Raw genomic sequence first — 24,654 nt, forward strand, 5'->3', positions numbered from 1 at the left:
TTTAGCCTGTTCCTCCGTTTGCAAAGAGGGGCTCGCCCGCCTTGCGCCTTCTCCCCTCCTCCCACCTCCATTAATTTTTACATTTTAACAACTCAACTCGCACACGGTCCGCACAGCTTTCAGGCTCGCACTTGCCATCTCTTTCGGGCCTGAACCCCAATTTTCGCGGATATTACGCTACCCGAGCCCACCGTCTGTGCACATCGATTTTGCGTCAAGTGCACGACATGCGAGTGGCCACCTGAGTGCCGACTCGAGTGTCCCAGACGAAGAAAGCGGCGAACGAGAACTTCCCGACTGCTTCTTTCACTCGACCAGGTGAGCCTCCTTCGTGCCCTAAAATTCGTTCATGTTTTTATTTATTTACGTTGGCTTCACCGCCGTTCCATTACTCCCGAGAAAAGGTCAGACGCGGGGCTTGAGTTCACCGAACCCGAAATGCGGGGACATTCAACCGTGGCATTTTGGAAAGAAAGCGCAAAACAGCTGATTCGGCGGCACAACCTGACCCACTTTCTTGAATTGCCCTTTTGGGCTTATTTTCAACTGGAATGCCGTGCGATTTTGAATTGCGCAGAAAGGGCTGATTGAGGAAATTCGGAAAACCGTGGATACCCTGGTGGAATTTGAACTAAACTTGTTCAAAAGTCGTCCACAAAACGCAACGTGGCCAAGTTTACGAAAATTCCGAAAATTCAATTAAGTTTAGTCTTTAATTTATAATAATTTTCCTTCCGACCGTGATTTGATTTTTTTTCATTGTGAAACAAAATTGTGAGTTTGATAGTCACTTCCTTTGTTTGATGTTCACTTATTTTTTTGTTGCCTCATGCACGGTTCTTTCTCTACGTTGCCACCTCTCACCCTAAGCACGGACGACCTCTTGAGAACAAAAAATAAATGTTTGTTTGACGAATTCACGTGGTTTCCATTGCGATGATTCACTGAGCAATTCAAAACAAAATAATGCGGCATGCGTACGAATGGCAGTGTTGTTAATTAAACAGCCGGACTTCAGCCAGGGTCCAAAGGCCTTCCTGATTGCTCTTATCTCCATTTCTCCCTCCGTGGCGGGAGTTAATTATTTGTTTGTTTAATCTTTCGTATAGTAAATATAAAAATTATTGCTGCCTCTGCACCAGGATTTGATTTTTGGTCTTTGACCGAGCTTATCGGCGAGAGTCGCTGAACCGTACGTCATTCGCGAAATATTTTTCGCTGAGACAGGTGCCAAACAAATTATCTAATAAATTTGCGATTTTAAGCTGTGTACTCACTTGTCAATAACGAATAAAATAAAAAAAATATATTAATTTTTGACTAGCCAAATACTGGATTTTCTTGGTGTCTGCGAAAAATAAAACGCGAAAATGAGATAATTGCCTTATTTAGGAACAATTATCGAGTTAGAAATGATAGCTGTCTAACTCGCAATTAGCAAACCAATTTTGTAAATATTTTTATCCCTAAAAGTTGTCAAGTACAGACAACTTAAAGGGTTTCAGCGAACGTGTCCTTTAAATTTATGAGGAATTAGAAATGTGTAATTTAACTTTTCATAATGACCTTGCAGTTGGAGAGCCTGGAGAAATTAGTGCCTGGCTCGTTCTCCTTGTCCGAATTTGTTCAGACTAGTCTTGTTCAATACCGCCACGAATTAAGAAAAAGAAAGGCCTCCGAATTTGTATCTCGGTGTTCAATAACAGTAGCTAAGTGGTTTATTGGCCCTAAATTGTTAATCTCAATATAATTGTTTCTCCAAAATCAAATAATCATACTCAAAATATTGATAATTTTTTTTTTGTTTTATTCTGTAAACACGCTTGTATATAAGATTTTAGTTTAAAAAAGAACAATATCAAGTTGCTTTGAAAAAACCCAAAAGTTTTTTCCATTTTAAGCAGTTTCTTGCAAAACTCAGTTTTTAATAAATTTCTAATTATTAGCTCATGAACTCGACTTGAAAAATTGTCAGAGAGGAATTTTTGGAGAAATTGAGACAGCAAATGGCAATTTAAATGAAAAAATCTGCACAGTAGAGGAAATTTTGACCACTCCGACCGCAAATTTTAGTTTTTCACCTGGGAAAAATGGAATAAATTCATTTCTTGCGCAAGAAATTGGTAAAAAAAACCGGGTGGTAAGCAAATGCAACCCTGGAAAAAAATATTTGTTTGTGTGTGTTAAAAATACGCCGTATTTAAAATTAAATAAAGCGTCATAAGAACACAGTGGCTGGTGCCGTAACGATTTCTATTTCTGCCAGATCGATTATCTTGCATCTATTCGGACAGTTGGCCGCACGTTACGTGCTCCAACTGCTAAACTACTTCCCTGGCTTCCTTTAGCAATCATTTTCCATCGATCCGCGTCATTTTCCGAGCATTATTCTTATTTCATCGGCAGTGCGAGCAAACAGCGTTGCGTTCGTGCATTCCATGAGATTTCGCCTTGCGCCACTCCTGTCGTAATTCCGAGTCGCTTTTTGTGCTTGACCCTGGAAGCTGCAAGCTGGAAGCTGGCCGATTCTGAAAGTTGGTCACCCGCAGCAAATATACTCACGAGAAGCGGCGAGAGCTGCGCTCAAATGGTCAATCTCGCCGCCGGTGCAGACCTTTTCATTTTAGTTTTTTTTTTTATTTTGTTTGCACGCCGTTATACTCGAGTTCGATGGCCCAGAAATTTTATCACACTCGGAAAAATCAATATTTTTATATCTAAATAAGGGTTTCATGACTTTCTATTTTTAAATTTCAAAAATTTAAATTCCATTTTATTTCTTGCCACCCTGTTTTTTCACCACTCAATTTGTACCAATTTCTTGCGCAAGAAATTAATTCATTCCATTTTTCCCAGGTGAAAATCTAAAATTTGCGGTGCGAGTGGTCAAAATTTCCTCTACTGCTCGGATTTTTTCATTTAAATTGCCGTTTGCTGCCTCAATTTCTCCAAAAATTTCTCTCTGACAATTTTTCAAGTCGAGGTCATGAGCTGAGGCGCAAGAAACTGGTTAAAATTGAAAAAAACTGCATTTTATTCTACTTTTTTCAATTCTAAAACGAAAACGAGAAATGCTCGTTAACCTTTTACAATTGTTTTGATGCACTATATTAGTCACGATTGTATATTTTTATCGGTTTCCAAGCAACGTTACTTAGAATTCAATAACTGATCTAAAAATATTGATCTTTATTTCCAATAATAAAAATCTGATATTTTTACCGAGCTCGTCAACCTCAACTTTCAAAAGAGTTAAAACCTTTAAAGGAATTATTAAAGCATGGATGGCCGTAGGTTTTCTAGTGTTTCCGTTCCGTCGTCAGTAAGCAAATCAACAGTTAGATTTTGGCAGGAGCACTCCGCAGAGCCGGCCGGCGATGCCAAGAGTCTAAATTCAGGCTCAAATGTCAAAGCGGCACCTCAATTATAAATCGGTGCTGCCGACTCGGATCTCGGTGCGTTTCCCAACCCGATTATTGCCGCAATGCATCCGATTCGCTTTTGTTGTTATTATTAGAGTTATCATATGTATTATATTGTGATTCCGCGAGAAAGCGAGCGAACGGCCGCGGCCGCGACCGGCCTTGCCAGCGTTTATTGCTCGCGATGAGCACCGCAATGTCACTTCTAAACTGCTCGTGTGCACCAAGAACATTAATTTGTTCTAGATGAAGCCAGCCGCGTTTATTTATCGACTGCTCTGAAGGAGAAACTGACATTTTGCGACATTCTTGCCAACCATGCCAAAATTCTAAAATAATTGTTGTTTTATTGCCCTCTAATTAGATCGTAAAATGTTAAAACTGTTTATTCCATTAAACTATGTATTGTTTTTATTCGCTTCGTCACGCACTGATAGAATATATGTTTTCGAGTTTCGAGGTACAAAGTCTGTGACGAAAAATTGCGCATGCGATAATTATGCGAAATGTGACCTAAATCGGCAAGGCCAATTGAAAAACTCGCGCCTGCCGACCGACCGACCTCTTCAAAGCCAAGATAAACACTCGCGCAGGTCCCCGCTCCTCCTAATAATTGTAAGAGGCCGAACGGTCTTTTAGTTTTAGTTTGCTCGTGTCTGATAAAAAGAGACTAGATTCAAATCTCGTTAGTTAGACCCTACGAAAAATTGGCACATTCCGCGCCATGTGGCGGGCACGCTGCCGCCTACGCCGCGTATTAATTAATCTAATCAGTAGCGCGAGCCAGCACAACAACAAAAGCAGCTAATCCGGTAGAGTGCCTCCTTGACTCAATGAAATCGTATTTATCGTTCCAAAATTCACCGTGACCTTTGAATAGGAGCTGGAAAAAATTGCAAAAACATTCTGTAACAAATCTTGACATGACAGCTGGTTTGTGTCAACAATGATTGTTGTGAAATTAATTTTATCCTGTCTTATTTTTTTCAATGTTTTGCAGCCGTTTGCTAGTCCTATTAGCCTCTTCTTGCTGCGTTGTATAAATAATTATCATTTAGAAACATTGAAATGGAACACTAGGAGTTTAAAATAAACAGGTTTACTTGTTAATTTCTTTAATTAGAAGCGGTCGAGGGAGAACATTAATGAATAGCAGATGAAACGCTCAAGATAAACTGTTTTTACCAGCGGGGCCAGATTTGTGCGACGCGCAGATATGGCGCGAAAACCCATCTACGTGAAAATGAGCAAGTTTCGGTCAATATTGTGACATAGTTTGCATTACTCTTAACTAATTGTGTCTTTTGGATCGTAAAAATAACTCTGGACACTCGTACGGCAATCCAAAGAGAGCTTTTTGTTTCCCAAATTCAGACTCCATCTTGGATCTGCGCTGTGCGAACCAATTTTATCGCACATCTGGCCCCCGCTAATTTTTACGAGAAAATCCACAATAGATAGAATCCTGAGGCGTGAGATTTAATTATTTGCTACTAATCCAATTAATTGATTTAAATAAGTAAATGCCACATCATGCCTTGGTCCTATTAATTATTGTAATTAAAATAAATTAACTTTGGATGTGTCGGTCTCAATATATATTTCCGCTCTAGAAACGTGAGAGACTCAATCTGTTTCAACTGCAGCCGCACAAATGTAACTTCATCAAGTGCAAACAAGCTAGATTGGGTGTTTGTCTTTCAGTCTGTCAGTCTATCACGTTACCGCGCACTATGTTTTTCTAACTGTTCTCTCTCGCTCTCTCAGCGCGAATAAGATCCACTCGAGAATTGCATACGGTCGCTATAGTTCGTCGAGGATGCTCGCAGGACGACGTTTGAATGAGAAAAACGCTTTTTATCAGCCTTGAAGGCAGCGTTTAGTTTTGTCTCATGCACTTGACGTGCCTTTGCAATAATAGTATAATAATTACAGCGCACGCCAGACTGGCTGCTGCGCAATAAAACCGCCTTTCAACCGTGTTGAGCCATCCCCCAGCCGTTTTTCCAGCCGGCACCACCTCCGTCGATAGGTGTCAGTTAGTCAGTCTATCAGATAATGTTTCATCGCGGCCTTGAATTCTGAGCACCTCCTCAACGGATGGGAATTTCGAAAGGACCTAAAATTTAAATTTAGGAGAGGGGCGATAGAGGTGATCTAGAGAATAAGAATAATTGATAGGATATACCGTACACGTATGCTATTTTAAAAATTTAAAAGCTAATTATTGTAGAAATTTTCATTTTCTTATAAAAAAAATTAATCAAAAATGAATTCAAATTTTACTCGCAATTTCTGGGGAATGCATTCACATAATCTAATGTGTTAAAAAATAAAATATAGAAAAAATTAAAATATTTCTAAAAAGCAAGCAATGGAATGAATTAGATTAGATTTTTATATTTTGTTTTTCAAAATTAATTTTTGAAATAAAAATATACTAAAATTTAATTTAACGGAGAATCTGAGAGAGGAAAATTACAAATATCTTTACTGTACATGTTTTATTGATTCGAAAAAAGAAATTAGAAGGAAAAATCCATTTCCTACGAACGACTACCCAATCAAGTCGGATTTAATGGCATGAAATCCGATTTGAAAATGAATTTTAAAATACGCATTATTTAAATTAAAGAAAAAGTGCAGATTTAAGAGCTTCAAATATTAATGGTGTTTTAAACTTCCACTGTGTGAATCTTCGAATTATTTTATTGAGGAATTTAGAATCCTGTGGCTTTTCCCTCAAAACCAGTTTAACTAAAAGAGAAGACAAAAATCTGATTAAATATTTCTGTCTCCTCTAGTTTTAAACAAAACAGGAAGAGCTTCCGGAAAACAAACGAAAAATATGTTGAACTTTCTTATCTACAATATGTACATTTATTATTACTATTAAAAAACAAAAAAAATCATTAAGGGAATATGATTTTGAACCAAATGCTATTTTTGTGATTTCAGGGCGCGCCTAGAGGATGGCGGAAGCCCACTCGGCTGTTGCCTTTTCGTTCGCTGTGACCCACGAGGGTCTGGACGTCAACTTCGACCGCGAGGTTCTTCACCTGGTTTGGCAGTCCGGCGTCCGATCATGGAAGAAGAGAATCGCCAGGTTCAAGGTGATTCATGGTTTTTGCGCCTTACTTACCGATCATATGCTGTTATGCAAACTGTCGTCTGTTGCTGCCAGTTGCTAGCGAGAATGTGTCTCAATGTTGTAACCTTGTTACGACAACATTTATGTATTTATTCACAAATGCCAATAGCTTTGTTTTGAAAATTTTCAATTGTGTGCTTTTCCGGGTTTTTCCACCACTGATTTTTGCCACTAAATTTGTACCAATTTCTCGCGCAAGAAATTAATTTATTTCAATTTTTCCTTTTGAAAATCTAAAATCTGCTGTCGGCTTGGTCAAAATTTCCTCTACTGTGCAGATTTTTTCTTTTAAATTGCCTCAATTTCTCTCTAACAATTTTTTAAGTCGAGGTCATGAGCTAATAATTAGAAAATTATTGAAAACTGAGGTGCAAAAATTGCCTACAAGAAACTGGTTAAAATTGTAAAAACCGCTTACCACAGAACTGCATTTTAAAAAAAATGCAGTTATTTTTGCAAACCTGGTGTTAATTTTAAACTTTCATCCTCAGAACAATGTCCACTGCGGCGTGTATCCTGCCTCCCTGTCGAGTTTATGGGCAACCATTGGCGCCCTGGCGGGCGTTCACTTCAGTGGAAAGGTCGCGGTGCCCTACGACATAGTCGAACGTGTTGTTGAACTGCTGCCAGGGTAAGGTTGATATTAAAATTTAAAAACAAACCCTTATTTTTAAATACGTTCCTCAGGAGGACAAATGCTTGGCAGGTGGTGGCCTGCACCGTGACCGGACTCGGTGTGTGGCTCACGTGCACCTACACCCTGAGATACACTCTTAAAATGCTCTTCATGTACCAGGGTGAGAACTCAATTTGCCCTTACTTAAGACTCAAAGGGTAAATTATATAACTGTGCAGGCTGGATGTACGAAAGCCGTGGCGCAGGCAGCAAGGTTTCCAAGGCCACTCTCCTTTGGCTAGGATCGGTCAAGCTGCTCACCATGGGCAGACAGCCCATGCTCTACAGTTATCAGGGCTCGCTGCCCCGACTGCCTCTGCCCTCTGTCAAGGACACAATGGACAGGGTATTTTTTGTTTTTAATTCTGTTTAAAGCGTGTCAATAATATCCATTCAGTACCTGCTGAGCGTGCGTCCCCTTCTGGACGACAAGCAATTCGAAAGGATGGAGGGTCTGGCTGAAGAGTTCCAGCGCGGCATCTCCAAGAAGCTGCAGCGCTACCTGGTGCTCAAGTCGTGGTGGTCGAGCAACTACGTCAGCGATTGGTGGGAAGAGTTTGTGTACCTCCGCGGAAGGTCCGCCTTGATGGTCAACTCAAACTTCTACGGCATCGACGCGATCTTGCTGCACCCCACCACCAACCAGGCCGCCAGGGCAGCGGTCATCATCCACTCGTGCCTGCTCTTCCGCAGGCTCATCGAGCGACAGGAGCTGGAGCCCGTGAGTTTGGACTTAAATTATTTTAAATAAATCCCTCACAATAAAATAGCAAAAAATTATTCACATTGGAGTTTTTGGACTAAAATAGCCATTTGCAAGATTTGTTAAGACATGTTTAATGACTAATATTCTCCAGCCAATTAATTCATTTAAAAAAATAAATACAGAAATTTGTCAATGACCTTAAAAAGCCAAACCCCATTTTTAAACTGCCCTTCCCAGGTTTATAATTTTCAATTAATGAAAAACGTTGTGAATTTCTTGCAGATTTTGGTTCAGAATCTGGTGCCGCTTTGCTCATGGCAGTACGAGAGGGTGTTTAACACGACTCGTCTGCCCGGAATCGAGACTGACAGAATTTCCCACTTGAGTGACTCAACCCACATTGCCGTCTTCAATAAGGGACGCTACTACAGGGTGCCCATCTACTGGAAGGGCAGGATTCTCAAGCCTTGTGAAATTGAAATGTAAAACAAAATAATCCCTTGAAATTGTCCATTTATTTTTATCCAATTTCACAGCCAAATGCAAAGAATTTTGGATGACCAGAGTGAGCCAGCCAAGGGCGAACTGCACCTGGCCTCCCTGACCGCAGGCCAGCGTAAGAACTGGGCCCTGGCGCGCCACAACTTCTTTGGCAAGGGCATCAACCGCACCTCCTTGGACGCCATCGAGAGAGCAGCCTTTGTCGTCTGCCTTGACGACGTCGAGTACAACTTTGATCCGGTGAGTTTGTTTGTTTCTCAACTTGCATTCCTCAAATTAACCTTGCTCAATCCAATTTAGCCCTTCTCAAAAGAGGTATATCAGACAATCAGTATAACTTTTGAAATATCTTGCACTGGTGTGTTTTTCCTTGTGAATGCACTTGCAATTAAAATAATTGCACTTTAGTCTATCTTATCTTAAAATTTTCACAGAATGATCCCAATAAATTGGACCAGTACGGCCGCACTCTGCTCCACGGAAAGGGCTATGACCGCTGGTTCGACAAATCTTTCACGCTCTGCATCGGCACAAACGGCAGGGTAAGTGACTGAAGGAAAATTATATTTTCTTAAAATATGCAATGTTATTTAACTGATGAAAGGAAACCCCGTGGTTCTTCCGCCTCTAACATTTTTTTAGCATCAAACGTGATAAACCACCTGTTAAATTTTGTATCTAAAATTGCTTGAAAGTTACGCAAAATTTATATTTTTGAAAAACTTAAATATCGATTGAAAAAATCGTTTTTTTTTCAATCGTGACCATTTTTGGTGTTTAACGAGATAAATCAATTATATGTTAATTTTTACTGTCTGGAAAACCACTTGATTTTTAATTTCAGCCAATTAAACATTAAAAAACTAAATTAAATAAATCTCCTTGAACTTAAAAATTTATATTTTTCATCATATAAGATCAAATACATATATTATAATATATAAAATTAAAAAATAAACTGAATTTTTATTATTGTCTGATAATGAAATATCTATTAACTCTAAAAATACTACAATCAGTTTTTTGAAAACATTTCCTTTTGCAAGATAAAGCCTATTTTACAGTCTGCTAAACCATATTTTACTTAGACAAAAACCATTTTTTGAAGATATTATCATTGAAATCCCCAATAGCTCACCTTTGTTGCGAGATAGAAACTTTTTCCATTCTAATTTCATTAAATTCTTCACGTCTGCTGCAAAAACATTATATTTTTGGAAGGTATGCGGGATTTCCTTTTGTGAGTTATTTTTCCCTTTAGCATATTGCTTATTATTGTTTGCACTTCTAGGTCGGGTTCAACTCGGAGCACTCGTGGTGAGTTCAAGTGGCAATTTAAACAAATCTTAAATCAAACCAATCCAACCAAATCTAGTCCAACTCTGAAACAACGAGTAAAACTACTCGTATAATTATTCAGATCACAGCACTACTGTCTTTTTATCCAGGAGCCAAACGTGCGCAGTGTCATGAAAGAGAAAAGACCCGTTATTTTCAGGCTGGAGCAGTTGCTATTAATTCATTAATGCGGAAATAACTGAAATTAAACGCCTCCGATGTTTCTCTTCCAATCAAATTTAGGGCCGACGCAGCCGTAATGTCGCACTTGTGGGAGTTTGTGCTCAGCGAAGATGTCGAAACCAATTGGTAGGAACACGCTCAACCGCCTAAGCGCATTATTTCTTTCTCTATCTCTTCTCTCTAAGTGTACATTTCCGCCAATGCGCTGCATTAATTATGATTATTTTTTAATTTAATTTAATATATTTACACTCCTGGGTTTGGCACTCACCAATGAATTCCGCAATGTTTAGATGGTATATTGTAGATATATAAAATCTTCTGCCGTCTTTCTCTCTTATCTGTGTGTGTGATCTCGAAGCTGATAAAATTTAGAATTGCACCCCTCCACCCCCCCACCCACCCCACCCACCAAACGCACCCGGCACTAATGGTGTTCTGACGCCAGGGCTGATGCCCCAGTCTTGGGCCACATGTGGGAGTTCGCCCTCGGAGAAGAACTCACTATTGGGTAACGATCCCTTAATTCAAAGACGCATTTTCCGGGGCAGTTGATTCTTTGAAGCCAGTTCCAAATTCGAGTTGCATGCTCGACAAAGAAGCTGCAAGTCGATCACACTCATAGCTGTCCTTGATCTCGATTCTCGGTCCGGGACAACTTCCTTGACGGATTTGCAGCCAACGGGATTTTGGCATGGAATATTTATTAGACTTTTCTCCTTGGGATTTTCAGTCCGATTGATCCAAATTATTAGCCTGTAATTGTTCAAAGCCGCCACACAATTCTGCTGAACTTGAAATTATTTCTTTTGATGTGCTTTAAGCAAAAATTGGGCCAGCCAACTGCCGTATTTTCTGCGACTGTTGGCTGGACTGACTTTTCCGTTTACGAAAAGAAATTATTTTAAGTTTAGAATTCACGCAAATCATTTGAAAAATAAAAAAATCAATCGACGTAATTCTCAAGCTGTTAGTAATTTTCGTAACTGTCAATACTGTGCCCCTTTTGTGACTTCAAGAGTAGAACATCGTTCCCTCATGTTTCAAAACAAGATTCTTTCACTTAGAAATCAGAAAATGCGCCTCCCTTTTCGTCCTCGTTTCGATAACAGACCCAAAACTAATTCATGTGTGTTTTCTCTGGGCAAAAATTGTAGAAAAAATTGGTGAGTTAAGCGACAAACGTTTTATCTTTTTTTCATTTTCGTTTCCTCCACCACTCACTTCGGCTTTTTGCTTGCTCTTTGGTGTTTTTGCATGTTTTCAATTTTAGTAAAATCGGCTAGAAAAAAATCTGCATTGATAACAAATTTTCAATTAATTTCGCTTCTCGTTGTGTAATAATTTTTTGTTTGCGAGCATGTCCATAACAACCATGTTAATTAATCAAGCATGCCTGCAAACCTACGATCGCGTTCGAATTGTAACAGTTTGCTCGTTCCGAAGGTACAAAGAGGACGGCCACACGATCGGCACTCCCGAATTCGAGCCTCCCACGCCGACGCGACTGCAGTGGGACATGCCGCCGGCCGCTCTCAAGGAGATCGAGGCTGCCTTCGTCGCCTCCCAGGACCTGCTGAGCGACGTCGACCTCAGGATCTACGTGCACGATCACTACGGAAAGGGCTTCATGAAGAAGTGCAGAGTCAGCCCTGACGCCTTCATCCAGATGGCCTTGCAGCTCGCTTACTACAGGGTGAATTTTCATTTTTCCTTTTTATCAGATATTTTAATTTTGTTAGATTTGAAATAATGAAAGTGGCTTGCGTCCCTCGGGCCCTTTGGGCCTCCAGACGTTCAGCCAACTCTCCGTCGAGGTGGGGAAATATAAGTGAAGGCGCTGGCAAACGGCAAAACCGCAAAAAAACAGTCCTCATGTCGCACGAACAGTTGGCAAGTGTGACAATCCAGGTTTTTTTCAACTTTTAAAATTAAACCTGGCTGCAATGGATTGTACTACAGTAAACCAAAATTAATCAGATTCGCGGTGAAATTCTGCGTCTTTTTAGACCCGATTGGTGCCTAAATTCCCCGTAAATCAGCACTACGTTTAATAATTTTTTATAAATTCACCTTTAGGCCAGATTCGGTTTCTGACCTAAAAACACGCCTCCCCACGATGAAATGCGTCGTCTGCTCGGGTTTTGCGCTAAAATTCGCAACTTTGCCATTTTTTTAGACAGAAAGATTGGGATCTGGTTTGGTCGATGGCCGAATTTGTAGATTTTTTGGCTCAGAGCAAGCACCTGCTCTGAAAAGGGCGTCCCTTTACTCGGAAAAAATTGCAAAATGGTCAACTGACGTCGATAAATAATTTTTCATTGTCTGTGTGTGGCTAAGAATGTTAAAAATTGAATTTTAAAGTTCTTAATTGCGAGATTACATTGGGTACGCGTTCCTCAGTGATGTTTTTACCCTAAATTCCCGATATTTACTTCACGACTTCATTAAATACGTTTGGAAACAGCGAAATTTGCTCTTTTCCTATTTAATTGAAAATAATTCATCGTATTTACCCTTCACCTAATGAATCTTCCAGAAATAACTAACTAATAAATTTTGCAGGATGCCGGCAAATTCAGCTTGACATACGAGGCTTCGATGACTCGTCTGTACCGAGAGGGCAGAACTGAAACCGTCCGTCCTTGCACCATCGAGAGCTCCGCTTGGGTCAAGTCGATGGTCGAGAACAAGCTGCCGGTAAGCAAATGAAACGTTCTCGCCGTGAAAAGCGTTAATCGTGTATTTCTGGCAGCGCGAGGAGAAAATCAAACTGCTGCTGACCGCCTGCCAGAGACACCAGAGGGGCTACCAGGATGCCATGTGCGGCAAGGGCATCGACAGGCATCTTTTCTGTCTCTACGTCGTGTCCAAATACCTCGAAGTGGACTCTCCCTTCTTGAAGGTCAGTAAAATGCCACATTTAATTTGTCTAACAATTTTTATTATTAAAAAAACGTTTTAAACTGCTTAAACTGTGTAAATCAGATTTACTTGGTGGCTCATCTGAGATTTTTTTTAATTTCCAGTAAAAATATTCATTTTTGTTGTGTATTTTTATTTTTAGAATGTAAAATGGTTTGTGTGTAAATGAAAATTTAGTTTCATACCAGCTCAGATGGCTAGGCAATATATCCAGGTAAACGCCAGGTCATGGGGAAAAAATTAGCTTGGATTTTTTCGTTAATTTGGCCGAAATAAATTCGTAGTAATTCGAAATATGGTTCGATTTTGAAAAACCATACACGGGCAATCGCGCCTCACAAAAGGGCATCGATTGGTACCGGAATCGGCGTCTTCCGGCCCAGAGGGCCCCGCCTGGGCCCCAAAAACAAGAGTTGGCAAATGTCATAAATCGCGTTTTTTCCACTTACTCAAAAAAGGTCGTAGTAGAGTAAGAAAAAAGCTTTAAAAATCCGACTAGAATAAAATTTACCTTTTTCTGTGTCATTTAAACTGTCTAAAATCAATATAAACCAAGATAGTAAAATTGTAAAAAGTGCCAGGGGAATATTTCTCTTAAGTTTTTTTTGTAAACAATTACTGATCTAATTTTGATTCTTAACAGGAAGTATTGTCCGAGCCGTGGAGACTATCTACCTCACAGACGCCGCACGGCCAGACCGCTAGACTGGACCTGAAGAAACACCCGAAATGCATCAGTGCCGGAGGAGGTTTTGGTCCCGTCGCTGACGACGGCTACGGAGTGTCCTACATCATCGCTGGAGAAGATCTCATCTTCTTCCACATTTCAAGCAAAAAGAGCTCTCACGAAACCGTACGTTGAGGAAAAGATTTCAATTAAATAGCTGCTATAATGGTTGTTTTTTTTGTGTGCAGGAATCGAACCGATTTGCGAAGCAGATTGAGCGCTCCTTGGCCGACATCAGGGACCTGTTCGAGAAGAAGTAAAGGTTTTACATCACAGCGTGGAGCATGAATGACCATCACTTTTAATGCTTTCATATCTGAATTCATAGAATTCGTTTGAAAAGTCTGTTTATCTTTTGGATGCCTGCTTTTTGGCGTTGCAGTAATAAACCGATTTTTTTTTCTTTCGATGATAGGATTTTGTTTTTAGATGTTGTATTGCAGACATTATAACTGTGTATTCTTAAGTATATATTATAGTTTAACCCAGGTCATATTTAGATGCGTCTCATGTTTTATTAATTCACTTGAATCATTTTTGCAATGGATGCTGAAGGAGCACGACAAAAAGAAGATATAATATATTGAGCCTCTAGCATTGTTACTCATATTTAATTAAATCTGTTGAAAAAATTGAGTAAAGATTTTTAATTCGCTGAATTGTACCCTATGTTTCACAGCTATGCCGCCGAAATGTTATGTTCAGACCAGAGAAACGCAATTTTTATGAAAGATACTAAGATTTATTAAAAAGATGACGGTTTTAAAAATATTAGTAGGTGAAACGAGCAATTTATTTAATTATTTGTGCGTCTGCTGCACCGATTCCAAGGCGTTGGCGTGCAGTAGAAAAAAATTAATTTGCGTTAAGTTAAATGAACACCTTTGCTGGCATTTCGAGTATATTATTCGGTTCACTTGTGACCATTGTTGCCGTTGACGAGGACTTTGTCCAGGACCTGAATCACACCCTCGGTCACCGTGATGTCTGACTCGACCACTTCTGCTTCTCCAATCTGCAACAGGGATTCATGTTACAAAAAATAAAAAATATCCCAGAGGCTTCGAATGTTTGAAAATTACCATTCCTCGACCGGTTTTGTCCTGTGAGAAGTAGACGGGGGTGTGCTTGGTCTTGATCAAATATTTGAGGCCAGGTCGCAACATCGAGAAGGTCACCATGTGGTCAGCGATGTGACCCTTGATAATCTGAAATAATTATTAGCAATAAGCGGATTTTTAATCTTGGAGGATGTTTTCGGCAGAGCTATGAGACTGGTTTTGGTGCAAAATAGAACCGGTTTAGATGGATTTGGACACTTTTGATCATCGGCATATTTACCGAATAAAAGCCATAAATCTATTTCTGTTATATTTTCAAAAACAATTTCATTTTTTAAAGAATTAAGACAAATGCAAGAACAGTTTTTTAATAGTATTTGATTTCTTTCTTTTAAACTTAGAAATATTAATGAAAAAAATTATTTCTCTACTCGTTTTTTTAATAAATTGAGCACCGCCATTTTTTTAACAGTAATAATTTTTATGTAATCGTAAATATAATTAGTCCTTTCTAAATTTTACAATAATTGCAACGAAATTAACAGATTTTCAGCACCTGTGAAAAAATCGTGACGGAAAAATGATCAAAAATAAAATCGAGAAAAAAATTCCTGACGCGAAACATAATTATGGGACCTATTTGAGCCAAACATATCTTGACTATATTTTTGGACGGTTTTAGTTCTGATTTAATACTGCGGCTAAAAAACTGCATGTTTTATGCTTATTTAGCCGTCGTTCCATGGCTACTTGAAGTTCAGAAAAAATAACTCTCCGTCTATAGCAGGTCTACATTTCACAGCCTTATTTTAATAATATTGAATCATGAAATGCAATAAGAGTTGGATTTTAATTGCCTTTTTTATTTTGAAAATTGTAAGCTCAATTTAAAACGATTATTTCCTGGAACAAGAACCAAAAAGGGGATATTAAGAAAGAACGGAACGGAAAAAAGCAAAAGGCACTCGACTCCTGCCTTCACCGACTTGCCCTTTGTCAACAGCAGAGCCACAACTCCACTTTTAACGTCAGGGCTTATGAGTCGGCGTGCAGGAGCCAGCGCCCGGGTTGAATTTCAACCCTCATAGGTTAGCGAGATGGTGACATATTTTATTATTATATCAACTCCCTTAACCCGTTTATTTATTTATTTATTTATTTAAGTTATAACTTATTAATTTAGATAAATCGGATAAATAGGATAAATCAGGCTGACTTATACGGGCAGCGACTTACAAGACGCAGTGTATTGCTAGTACATAGAGGCAATTGCGCCACCACCAACGAGGGAATCATGAGTCATTGCAACCTCATCCCAGTCGGTTCAGCCCTTAGCAGCCATGTAGCGCATATTCATAAATGATGCTAGGGGGAAAATGCTGTCGTTTAGAGTTCGAAAATTGATTTTAATGTTCTTTACTTCGGGACTCCTCCAAAATATTTGTAATTGGCACCAAACGACAGCTTGTAGTTTTTGGCAAATTCTGATATAAACATAATCATTCCTTAATCATTATTCAATTTTATTTCGACTGACTAAACTCGAAATCGGCATACAACTGAATGTACGGAGCGTGACGTCACACACCCTGAGAGCAGAAGGGGAGGTAAATTATGGGTTGGCACTCCTGAGACCTGGCATTCACGCGTGCTTATTGGGCCAAGAGCCAAAAGCGAGCTATACTTTAGGCGGGAATGCTGAATTTGTAAAAAATAAAAATACAATCTTAATTAAATTCATACGCAGGCTAGGTAAAATTTATTTGAAAATAAATTAATAACCAGCATAACGTTAAAAAAATGTAATTTGAGATAAGGAAACAAGAATTTTTTTCAAACAATCTTCCGTCGGCGAAAGATGACAATTTCAATTTTAAGGTGATGGTATTTAAGTTCATCGTTGAATATGTGGCCACAAATATTAAATTCCGGCCAAAGAGAGGTTTCGACCCTCGGACACTTACTTTTCATTGTGAACCTAGCTCCCTGCGCTAAAACCATTTTGGGTGAAAAAGTGTATAGTTTGTAGGTTAAGCATTTTTTAAAGCTCTTTATTTCGTGACTTCTCCAAAATATTTGAAATCGGTACTAAACAACAGCTTGTATATAGTTGTTGGCATAATCTGATATAAGTTTAATCGTTCCTTAATTATTATTAAATTTGATTCCGACTGACTTGACACGAAGTCTGGCCTGTCCGGCACAAAATACAATGTACGGATCGTGACGTCACACAGACGCCAAGCTGAGGAGGGAAAATATTGGTTGGCACTCCTGTGGCCCGCGGCATTTTACGTATGCTTATTGGGCCAAGAGCCACGTGAGTTACTTTTGGCGGGATTGCTGAATATGGACAAAAAATACGAACTTAATTCAATTTACACACGCAGGCCACTTTTCGGCAGGGTCGGATCGCAAAAGAAGGTCAAACGGTTGCGCATTTTACTATGAATTTAAAGAATGATCGAAACTCGAAACTAATTTTGATCTAGAAAGTAACTCACCTTTTGCATGTATTTTCTGTCCGAAGTGTATTTCTGCAGAGTTTCCTCCGGAAGTTCTCTGAACGCTTTATCATTTGGCGCCATAATGGTAAGTGTACCATTGTGCGCGAACGATTTTAAAACCTGTCCCAGGCCTTTGGCGAAGTAACTGCAACGAACATTTTCTTAATAGCTAAATTTTCGGATTCAATTTTTTTTTTCGATCTCATACGTGAAATCTCCTTTTGCCCTGAGGAAGGTCTCGACGGACTCCATTGGCGGCTTCAAGGGCTTGTTGATGATGTGCATGCAGGCGTTGTTGCCACCGAGGTCCCGTTTTTCCAGTTTTGCCCCCTGCACGCCGAACGCGTTCATTTCCACTTGGATGCGCAACTTGTTCTTGTTGTCCAGCGTTCGGACGCTCCTGCCCGCGGCCATCGAGTCGGATCTCAAGTTACCTTCCACCACGTGGTACATTACGAATTTCCTCGCCTTCTCCTTGTTCTCTTTCAACTGCTGTAGTTCTTCTTTCGGCAGAGCTGAAATTAATTTAAGATTTTATTTTATTGAAAATTAAACCAGAAAATTTTTAAATTTTTAAATATCTCTCATATTGGTGTGCTCAAAAACTTCGTCAAAGACGGTCTTTAATATTCGTATATAATTATTTTAAATTCTTACTGTACATGGCTGCTTCATTTGGAGCGAAAAGCGTCATGTTCGGCATGGTCTCGAGAACATCAGACAAGCCAGAGGTTCGCAAAACATGCGAAAAAGTGAACAGCTTTTCGTTTTCAGCAATCTGCATGGCACTCATGGCTGAAAACATTGAATTTAATCAATACTTTTCTAGTTTTTACCCTCTTTTGTCACCTTTCTGAGGGAAAATAAGGTCGTCAACCATGTACAGCACGCCGTTTGTGCCCAGTTGGTAATTGTTTCTCATCTTCTGCTTGGAAATGCTCACACCTTTGCTGTCGCAGTCAAACTCGAGTTTTTCTTTTCCCAAAGTGCGCTGGTTCGTTTTCGTCGTGACGGCACTCAAGCACGTTGGGTGAGGAATTATGTGGTTTTCCAGAAGTGCTGTCGATTAAAGGGGATGATTCTGATTTTTTTTTATCAAAAACTCCAAAACTTCACTGAGAAACGGCTCTGGAATAATTGCACTCTTCTTGGGAGAGACTGATATTTTTAAATAAATAATAATGAAATGAGAGCCCAGCAATTAAAATGAAAAAGGCGATAATGACAAAAAAACGTGTTGTTCACAATTTAAATTTAATTCAATTCTGTTTATCTCCAAAAGAAGTCATCATATATTAAAAATTTCTCAAACCAATATTAATCATTTTGGAGAAATGAGACATTTGCAGTGTTAGCGATCAACCCTCTGAAATTCTTTAAAAAAATAGAAATTATTTTCAAATAATAAAAATCTATACAAGATATCCTTTTAACCAAAAACAATTTTTTTAAAGAAAAGTGCTTTAAAGGGTCGTTAAAATTAACAAGAATAGTTCCAAACGGACCTGCATTATTTAAAATTAAATATTCCTATAAAATAAAGCAATGAATCAATAATTATACATATTTCCTCACCTTCTCTAATTTCTGGATCGTTGAGGAGCCTTTCCATTTTGCCGTGGGGAAGTTTCTGGAATGCCTCGTCGGAGGGAGCAAGGATGGTGAAGCTCTGGTGAGGGTTTTGCAGCTTTTTCTTGCACTTGGTCCCCTCCAGCGCTTTGGCCAATTCGCTGAACCTGCCGTCCTGTTGACCTTTTAAGCTTTACCAAAAACCAGTTTCGATATTTATATTTCATACCGTCTGAATCATCTCTGCCAAAGACTTTCCTGGCACCACGTAGAAGGGCTCGAGTATTTTCTCCACGAGATGCACGATTCCGTTCGTGGCTTGCAAATCCTTGCGCACGATCAAAATGCAGTTCACTGTCTTCATCTAGGAATTTTTTAGCTTTTTTTTTGTTTGTATTTTATAAATTTAAAATTTACTCCATTCGTGTATTTGTTGAGCCGCAAATCCACTCCATAGAGAGAGGGCAAAACGGTGTCCGAACCGATTTCGTCCATGGTCACCCTGTGGTCCAATGCGTGAAGTAAAATTGTGGAATTCTTCTGGCGGCTGGGCACCAAGCGCAGCCTTTGGTCTCCAGACAGTCTCTATCCGAGAAAAGTTAATTCAGTTTTGAATTGAATAATATGTTTGTTTTAATTTTTATAAGAGAGTAAATAACTCCAGTTTAGGTTTCTAGGCTTGGGAATTAAAAGATCGAGTTTTTTCTGTGCGTTTTTGATGCCAAACGTCGAACACTAAGACTTTTGGAACCGTCTTTGTAGCCAAAATTAAACTGCCAAAATATGTTAACATTTTTATTTTCTGACAGCTATGAACGACTTGGAAAAGATTAAAAAAAACTCAATTTTTCCATCGAAAATTATCGCCATCTGAATTTGGCCTCAAAAGCTCTTTTTAGAAGCGATAAACCCATGAAAAAGAATTGCAACTCCCTGAAATTGTAAGAAAACATTTTGAAAATTCATCGCTTTTGTACAAACAATCGCATTAATATTTCTCAACCGTTTAAATCCACTTTCCAAAATAATTATTTGTGCATAGGTTTACAATTTCCAACAATTTCAGAAATTAAAACTTGAAATATAATTAAAAATCCTTTCATATTTTTCCTATTTATTATCATAAATCATTTTTAGAGATCTCAGCCTATAAATTTTGGTTACCAGCTGCCGTGAATTTGGCCAAGCTGCGCCAGCCGACGGCCAAAAAGCAAAAAAAAAAAAAATTAAAAAATTGTCAGGCAAAAAGTCGGTTCTTTACTTTTAAAATTTTGACCGATGTCCCAGCCGCCTCTGACAATGAGATCCGACCTCTAAATTATTTTGCATTTCTCTCGGTGTCCCGTGTTTTACCCCAAAAATTGATGTTCCGAAAATATTTTGTAAAAAAATATGGAGATTTTTTTAGCTGACCAAACCCCTCATCCCTAGGAAATCAGATTTCAAGAGAGAGGAAAACTTGATACGGGACAAACGTATAAAAGAGCATCAGAAAGACTGGTGAACGGGGACATAGGATGAATCAATTTTGGTTTAAATTATACTTTTCATCAATTTTCGGGCAGAATCATTTCAGGAATTAATGTAAATTATTTTCCAGACATCCAGTTTCGGACCATATAGTTTCAAAAATTGTGAAAAAGTAACCTCAAAAGCCTTATCGATGGGTGCGAAGAGCGTGAAGGGTCCTTCCCTCTTAAACCTGTTGGTCAATCCAGCCTGTTCGACGAACTCGACGAACTTGCCGGCGCCGTAGTGCCTGGCGGTCTGCAGCACGTCCGCCATCGGGTTCACTATGTATTTTCAAGAAGAACAATCGCTGGTGTAAATATATTTTTTATTATTATTGGCGAGCTGCAGTTTTGATTTCAGCGGTCAGTTTGTTATTCGGAGAGGAACAAAAGTGACGCGCGCGCCTTCGCATTCTGTTTATTTTTGCAGCGCGCCGAGTGTTTTATTGCTTCCGCGCGGCCTTTGAATTCAGAAATGTGCTATTGTTCCAATCGGTGCGATTTTACGAGCTCGCAAGCGTGGAAAGCGATTAACGGGTTGTAAATATTGAAAAATGCAGAATTTGCGCACCTCCCGGGCAGCCGGACTCTCCGTCGAGCTGGTGAAATCCGCCGCAGCACTCGTAACGCAGCCTCCTGCAATTAGTTTCAGTCTCCGCCTGTAAACAGCCGAGCCCAAAATCGCACCCACTCACGTTTTCTGGCCGCAGATATCTCGGTTGTTGTGATATTTGCATTCTGTCCACAGTTTCCAGTTTTTGCCCGGGATTTCCTCCACCACGCAAGCGTTGGGCCTACAGAAATTATTTTAATCTTGAAAAATGCAGAAAAAGTCTATTTATGAGACAAATTTACAATTTAAATTTAATAAGGAATAAAAATTTTAGCAATTTTCCATTTTAGGATGAGGAATTTTTCGGTTTATCCTGCCGACATCAGTGACGCACAAGATTTAATCGATTATTTTTTAAAAGGGTTCTGCTTTTTTGTATTTTTATGAGTAGCGACGTACTCGGGTTGAGGATCCAATTAAAATTGCAAATTGTGTCTCGCTCTCAGCACACGCTCGCAACTTTGTAAGTCTATTGCTCGATTGACCTGCTTCTGCGTCTCTGCGATCTATGCAGAGGAAGTTTATTTTTTAAATTGGACCCTCCATTGCTTACGCCAGTTTTTGGTACATCACAGCTGTTAAAAAGCCGAGCTTAAAACTTTATTTTACTAAAAAAATGGGTCTTTCAATAACGGAAGAAAGATTTTTTTTATCCTTCAGAGGCTAATAATTTAATTTTGAGGTAAAAGTCGGCCAATTATGGTTGCAAACAGCTATTTCTTGGCAAAATTAAACTTTTTTTATTTGATTAGCACAAGAAAAAACTTGCCACTATTTCATGCCCAATCGGTTGCAATTAAAATGAAAAAATATAAATTATTTATCAAAAGATTTAAAAATACTATTCAATTTTTTTATTTTTCGAAATTTCAATTCAAAGCAAATTTTTTCTAGGTATTTCTTGAACATTTGCCCGTTCCTAATCTCTAAAAGTTTTTAAAGAGGAATGATACTGGAAAAGCCTGGAAAATGCTTGTTGTCAATGCATAAACTCGTCCCTTAGGATTCAGTTAAAGCCTAAATTGACCTAAGGAGCACTGTAATTTTTTGAGAAAATTGGCTGGAAAGTATCAGTGCTTTTCAAATGGTACTGGCTGTCTCCTTACTTGAAATCCGATTTAATTTCAAAACCAAGAGTTTCCTCAATAAGTGGCATACACCGTTGGACAGATCTCGACGAGAGGAATCGGAATATGCCAAGAAAATATGTTCAAGCACTGTAAATTTTGGAGAAAATTGGCAAAATTTGAATTTTCACTGTAGGAAGGTCCATTATTTATTATTGCAAATTGTTGAACACATTGTTAATCGATCAAATGTTTATGGCATCCAACAATTTAAATAATTTTCAATTGTTGCCCAGTATCATTCCACTTTAAAACGGTTTAGGAAACAACCACAGAGGAAAACCCTATTTGCGAATTTTTGCAACAATTAAGAATTGAGAACAGAGTTTTGCTGAAAATATTTACGTCTTTTTTATTTGAGTGACAGTTTTATTGCTATAAACGCCGTAAGCCCATTGAGGTGAAATTTGTCGGTATTTTCTAAGTTAGGAAACCATATTGTTGGCATAAAAATGTCGCCTATAATAATCGCCTATAATTTGATACCAAAAAGTACACTGTTTTCACTCAACTGACGCAACGATTTATTCCCAAAATCCCAACAGCTCTCGTTTGAATTACATATACGAAGGAAAAGATTCCTTTACTCTTTCAATTTCTAAAAGATCAAGAAATCTGCTAAAATTATTTCCTTAATTGGCTCAGAATTTTCCATCTGTGAGCTGTGAGCCATTCTTACAAGGAAACTCCTATATAGGCCATCTAGCTTCGTGCGAAAAATATTAAAAAATATATATTTTTCTTATTTATTTTTTTAAGTAAAAATTGCAACAAGCAAATTTTGGTTAACAGTTAAAAAAGGAGATTTTATTGGCTTTCAGAATAATTATATGTTTCGATATTTTTTTCGACAGTTGGTTTTATTCATTAGATTTAGAAACCTACAATGCTCGCAGAAAAATATTATTAAGATTAATTTTTTTAATTAAATATTAAAATTACCCACTGATCTATTTATTTAATCAAAAATTTATGTTTAAATCTATTTTTTACTACTTTTTTTCGATATACATCTTTACAATATCTAAGTGGGATAATTTAAATAAAGTAAAAGTCCCATAAATTGCTCAAATCATCGAATCATAAATTTTGCACTTGAGTAAATGATTCAAATCATGAAAGTCTACACGAATTCGATGGTTTCACCAAAAAATAAAACGCTGAGAATCCTTTGAGTTTCCTTTTTAAGACTTTTTAGAGAAGTTTTTCAAGAAATTTCTTAAATCCTCAAAATTTAATTAGTTAAAGTGGAATGATACTGGGCAACAATTGAAAATTATTTGAATTGTTGGATGCCATAAACAATTGATCGGTTAACAATTTGTTCAACAATTTGCAATAATAAAAAAGGACCTTCCTACACTAAAAATTCAAATTTGCCAATTTTCTCCAAAATTTAGAGTGCTTGAACATATTTTCTTGGCATATTCCGATTCCTCTCGTCGAGATCTGTCCAATTTTGTATGCCACTTATTGGGGAAACTTTTGGTTTTGAAATTAAATCGGATTTCAAGTAAGGAGACAACAATTACCATTTGAAAAGCATGGTAACTTTCCAGCCAATTTTCTCAAAAAATTCCAGCGCTTCTTAGGTCAATTTAGGCTTTAATTGAATCCTAAGGGACGAGTTTATGCATTGGCAGCAAGAATTTTCCAGGATTTTGCAGTATCATTCCTCTTTAAAAATGATTAATTAAATTCAAGCCAAAGTTCCACATTAAAAACTTTATAAAATCGAATCAGAGGAAAAAACGATCAAAATCACTGTACCAATAATTAGTTATTACCCTTGTTCTTGTCCTGCTTTGAGATTCCACCAGGGGATCCTCTTCTTTTTCGCCGCGCCCGCCGCGCCGATAATGATGATCAGCAGGAACAAAGGCCGCACACTGTCCAGCCGCGCCATGGCCATCGACTGACTGCGCGGCCGATCTGAAAAGTCGGCGTCGCGCCTCGCGCCTTGCGCCGCACCACGCACACCCGCCGCGCGCGCGACCCAATAAACACTTTCCCTGCTATTTTATATATATTTCTCCTCTTAAGGTGGGCGAAAGGTGGATTTTGTGGACACTCGTCGGCGCTCCCACACTCGAACCTACTAAAGCATCGCAGGAATTAACAAAAGGAGCCGATTATTATTATTTGCGAGCCGCCGACAAAAGAACGCGAGTGTGTTTATTTATCCTGCTCTTTCTTTCGGCTTCGCCTCTCTCGTTCTCCGTATTGATTTATCTTGATTGCTCGCGATTGCTCTATTCCGCGCGCCATGTGTGTAATTGACTCACACACGCTGCAGCAAATCTAATGTGACGTGAATCGTAAATGTGAGTGTTGACCTCACGCGTCTGATTTTGATATTATCCTCTCGCGCGCGACGCGACACGCAAAAAATCGTCGTAAAACACACGCCGGACTAATGGGCCGTGTTAAACAATTTTTCAAACACACAAACTAAATCATAAAATCAGTCTGCTAAAAAGAATATGTATGAAGAATTCATCCTGGTCCCGGCCAAATTGCGCAACGTTCAACAAACACCCAAATTTTCATTGTCGAATTGATTGTTGACCTTTTCTTGCAACAAGGAAATTCGCGTTTGGTTGTTGAAAGTTACGCAATTTTGTCGGGACCAGGACG

General features: G+C 38.7%; 2 protein-coding genes across 3 annotated transcripts; one reads left to right on the forward strand and one right to left on the reverse strand.

The window, feature by feature from the left end:
• Positions 1 to 75: 75 nt before the first annotated feature.
• whd (carnitine O-palmitoyltransferase whd) lies at positions 76 to 14,270 on the forward strand. 2 transcript variants are annotated; one of them, XM_065492809.1, is made up of 16 exons: positions 76 to 318; positions 6,381 to 6,535; positions 7,065 to 7,204; positions 7,261 to 7,370; positions 7,429 to 7,595; positions 7,647 to 7,970; positions 8,238 to 8,437; positions 8,492 to 8,696; positions 8,891 to 8,998; positions 9,748 to 9,773; positions 10,038 to 10,103; positions 11,424 to 11,673; positions 12,543 to 12,677; positions 12,733 to 12,882; positions 13,546 to 13,755; positions 13,818 to 14,270. In XM_065492809.1, exons 2-16 carry the CDS (start codon positions 6,395 to 6,397, stop codon positions 13,887 to 13,889), a joined length of 2,304 nt encoding a protein of 767 aa, XP_065348881.1. In that variant the 5' UTR covers positions 76 to 318; positions 6,381 to 6,394; the 3' UTR covers positions 13,890 to 14,270. The 2 variants fall into 2 exon arrangements, with proteins under 2 accessions (XP_065348881.1, XP_065348882.1); XM_065492810.1 differs by lacking the exon at positions 10,038 to 10,103 and adding an exon at positions 10,426 to 10,488.
• Positions 14,047 to 23,962, reverse strand: LOC135945250 (transforming growth factor-beta-induced protein ig-h3-like). Its single transcript, XM_065492811.1, has 13 exons — positions 23,805 to 23,962; positions 20,973 to 21,071; positions 20,849 to 20,913; positions 20,414 to 20,559; positions 19,184 to 19,351; positions 18,996 to 19,130; positions 18,773 to 18,941; positions 18,047 to 18,256; positions 17,855 to 17,992; positions 17,406 to 17,712; positions 17,195 to 17,342; positions 14,712 to 14,837; positions 14,047 to 14,644 (listed from the first exon to the last, which is right to left on the reverse strand). The coding sequence occupies exons 1-13, from the start codon at positions 23,927 to 23,929 to the stop codon at positions 14,543 to 14,545; spliced, it is 1,938 nt and encodes a 645-aa protein (XP_065348883.1). The 5' UTR covers positions 23,930 to 23,962; the 3' UTR covers positions 14,047 to 14,542.
• Between the last annotated feature and the right edge of the window lie 692 nt (positions 23,963 to 24,654).

The sequence above is a fragment of the Cloeon dipterum genome, chromosome X, assembly GCF_949628265.1.
Source record: "Cloeon dipterum chromosome X, ieCloDipt1.1, whole genome shotgun sequence".
NCBI lineage: Eukaryota > Metazoa > Arthropoda > Insecta > Ephemeroptera > Baetidae > Cloeon > Cloeon dipterum.

Bases quoted from the DNA above. Each gene is read 5' to 3' on its own strand.
- whd (XM_065492809.1), top strand. From the start codon at position 6,395: ATGGCGGAAGCCCACTCGGCTGTTGCCTTTTCGTTCGCTGTGACCCAC. The intron at 10,104-11,423 runs GTAGGAACACGC...CTCGTTCCGAAG, and splicing joins GAAGATGTCGAAACCAATTG to GTACAAAGAGGACGGCCACA. The intron at 12,883-13,545 runs GTCAGTAAAATG...GATTCTTAACAG, and splicing joins TGGACTCTCCCTTCTTGAAG to GAAGTATTGTCCGAGCCGTG.
- LOC135945250 (XM_065492811.1), bottom strand. From the start codon at position 23,929: ATGGCCATGGCGCGGCTGGACAGTGTGCGGCCTTTGTTCCTGCTGATC. The intron at 21,072-23,804 runs GTAATAACTAAT...TAATTTCTGTAG, and splicing joins AAAGCAGGACAAGAACAAGG to GCCCAACGCTTGCGTGGTGG. The intron at 14,645-14,711 runs GTAATTTTCAAA...TCCCTGTTGCAG, and splicing joins ACAAAACCGGTCGAGGAATG to ATTGGAGAAGCAGAAGTGGT.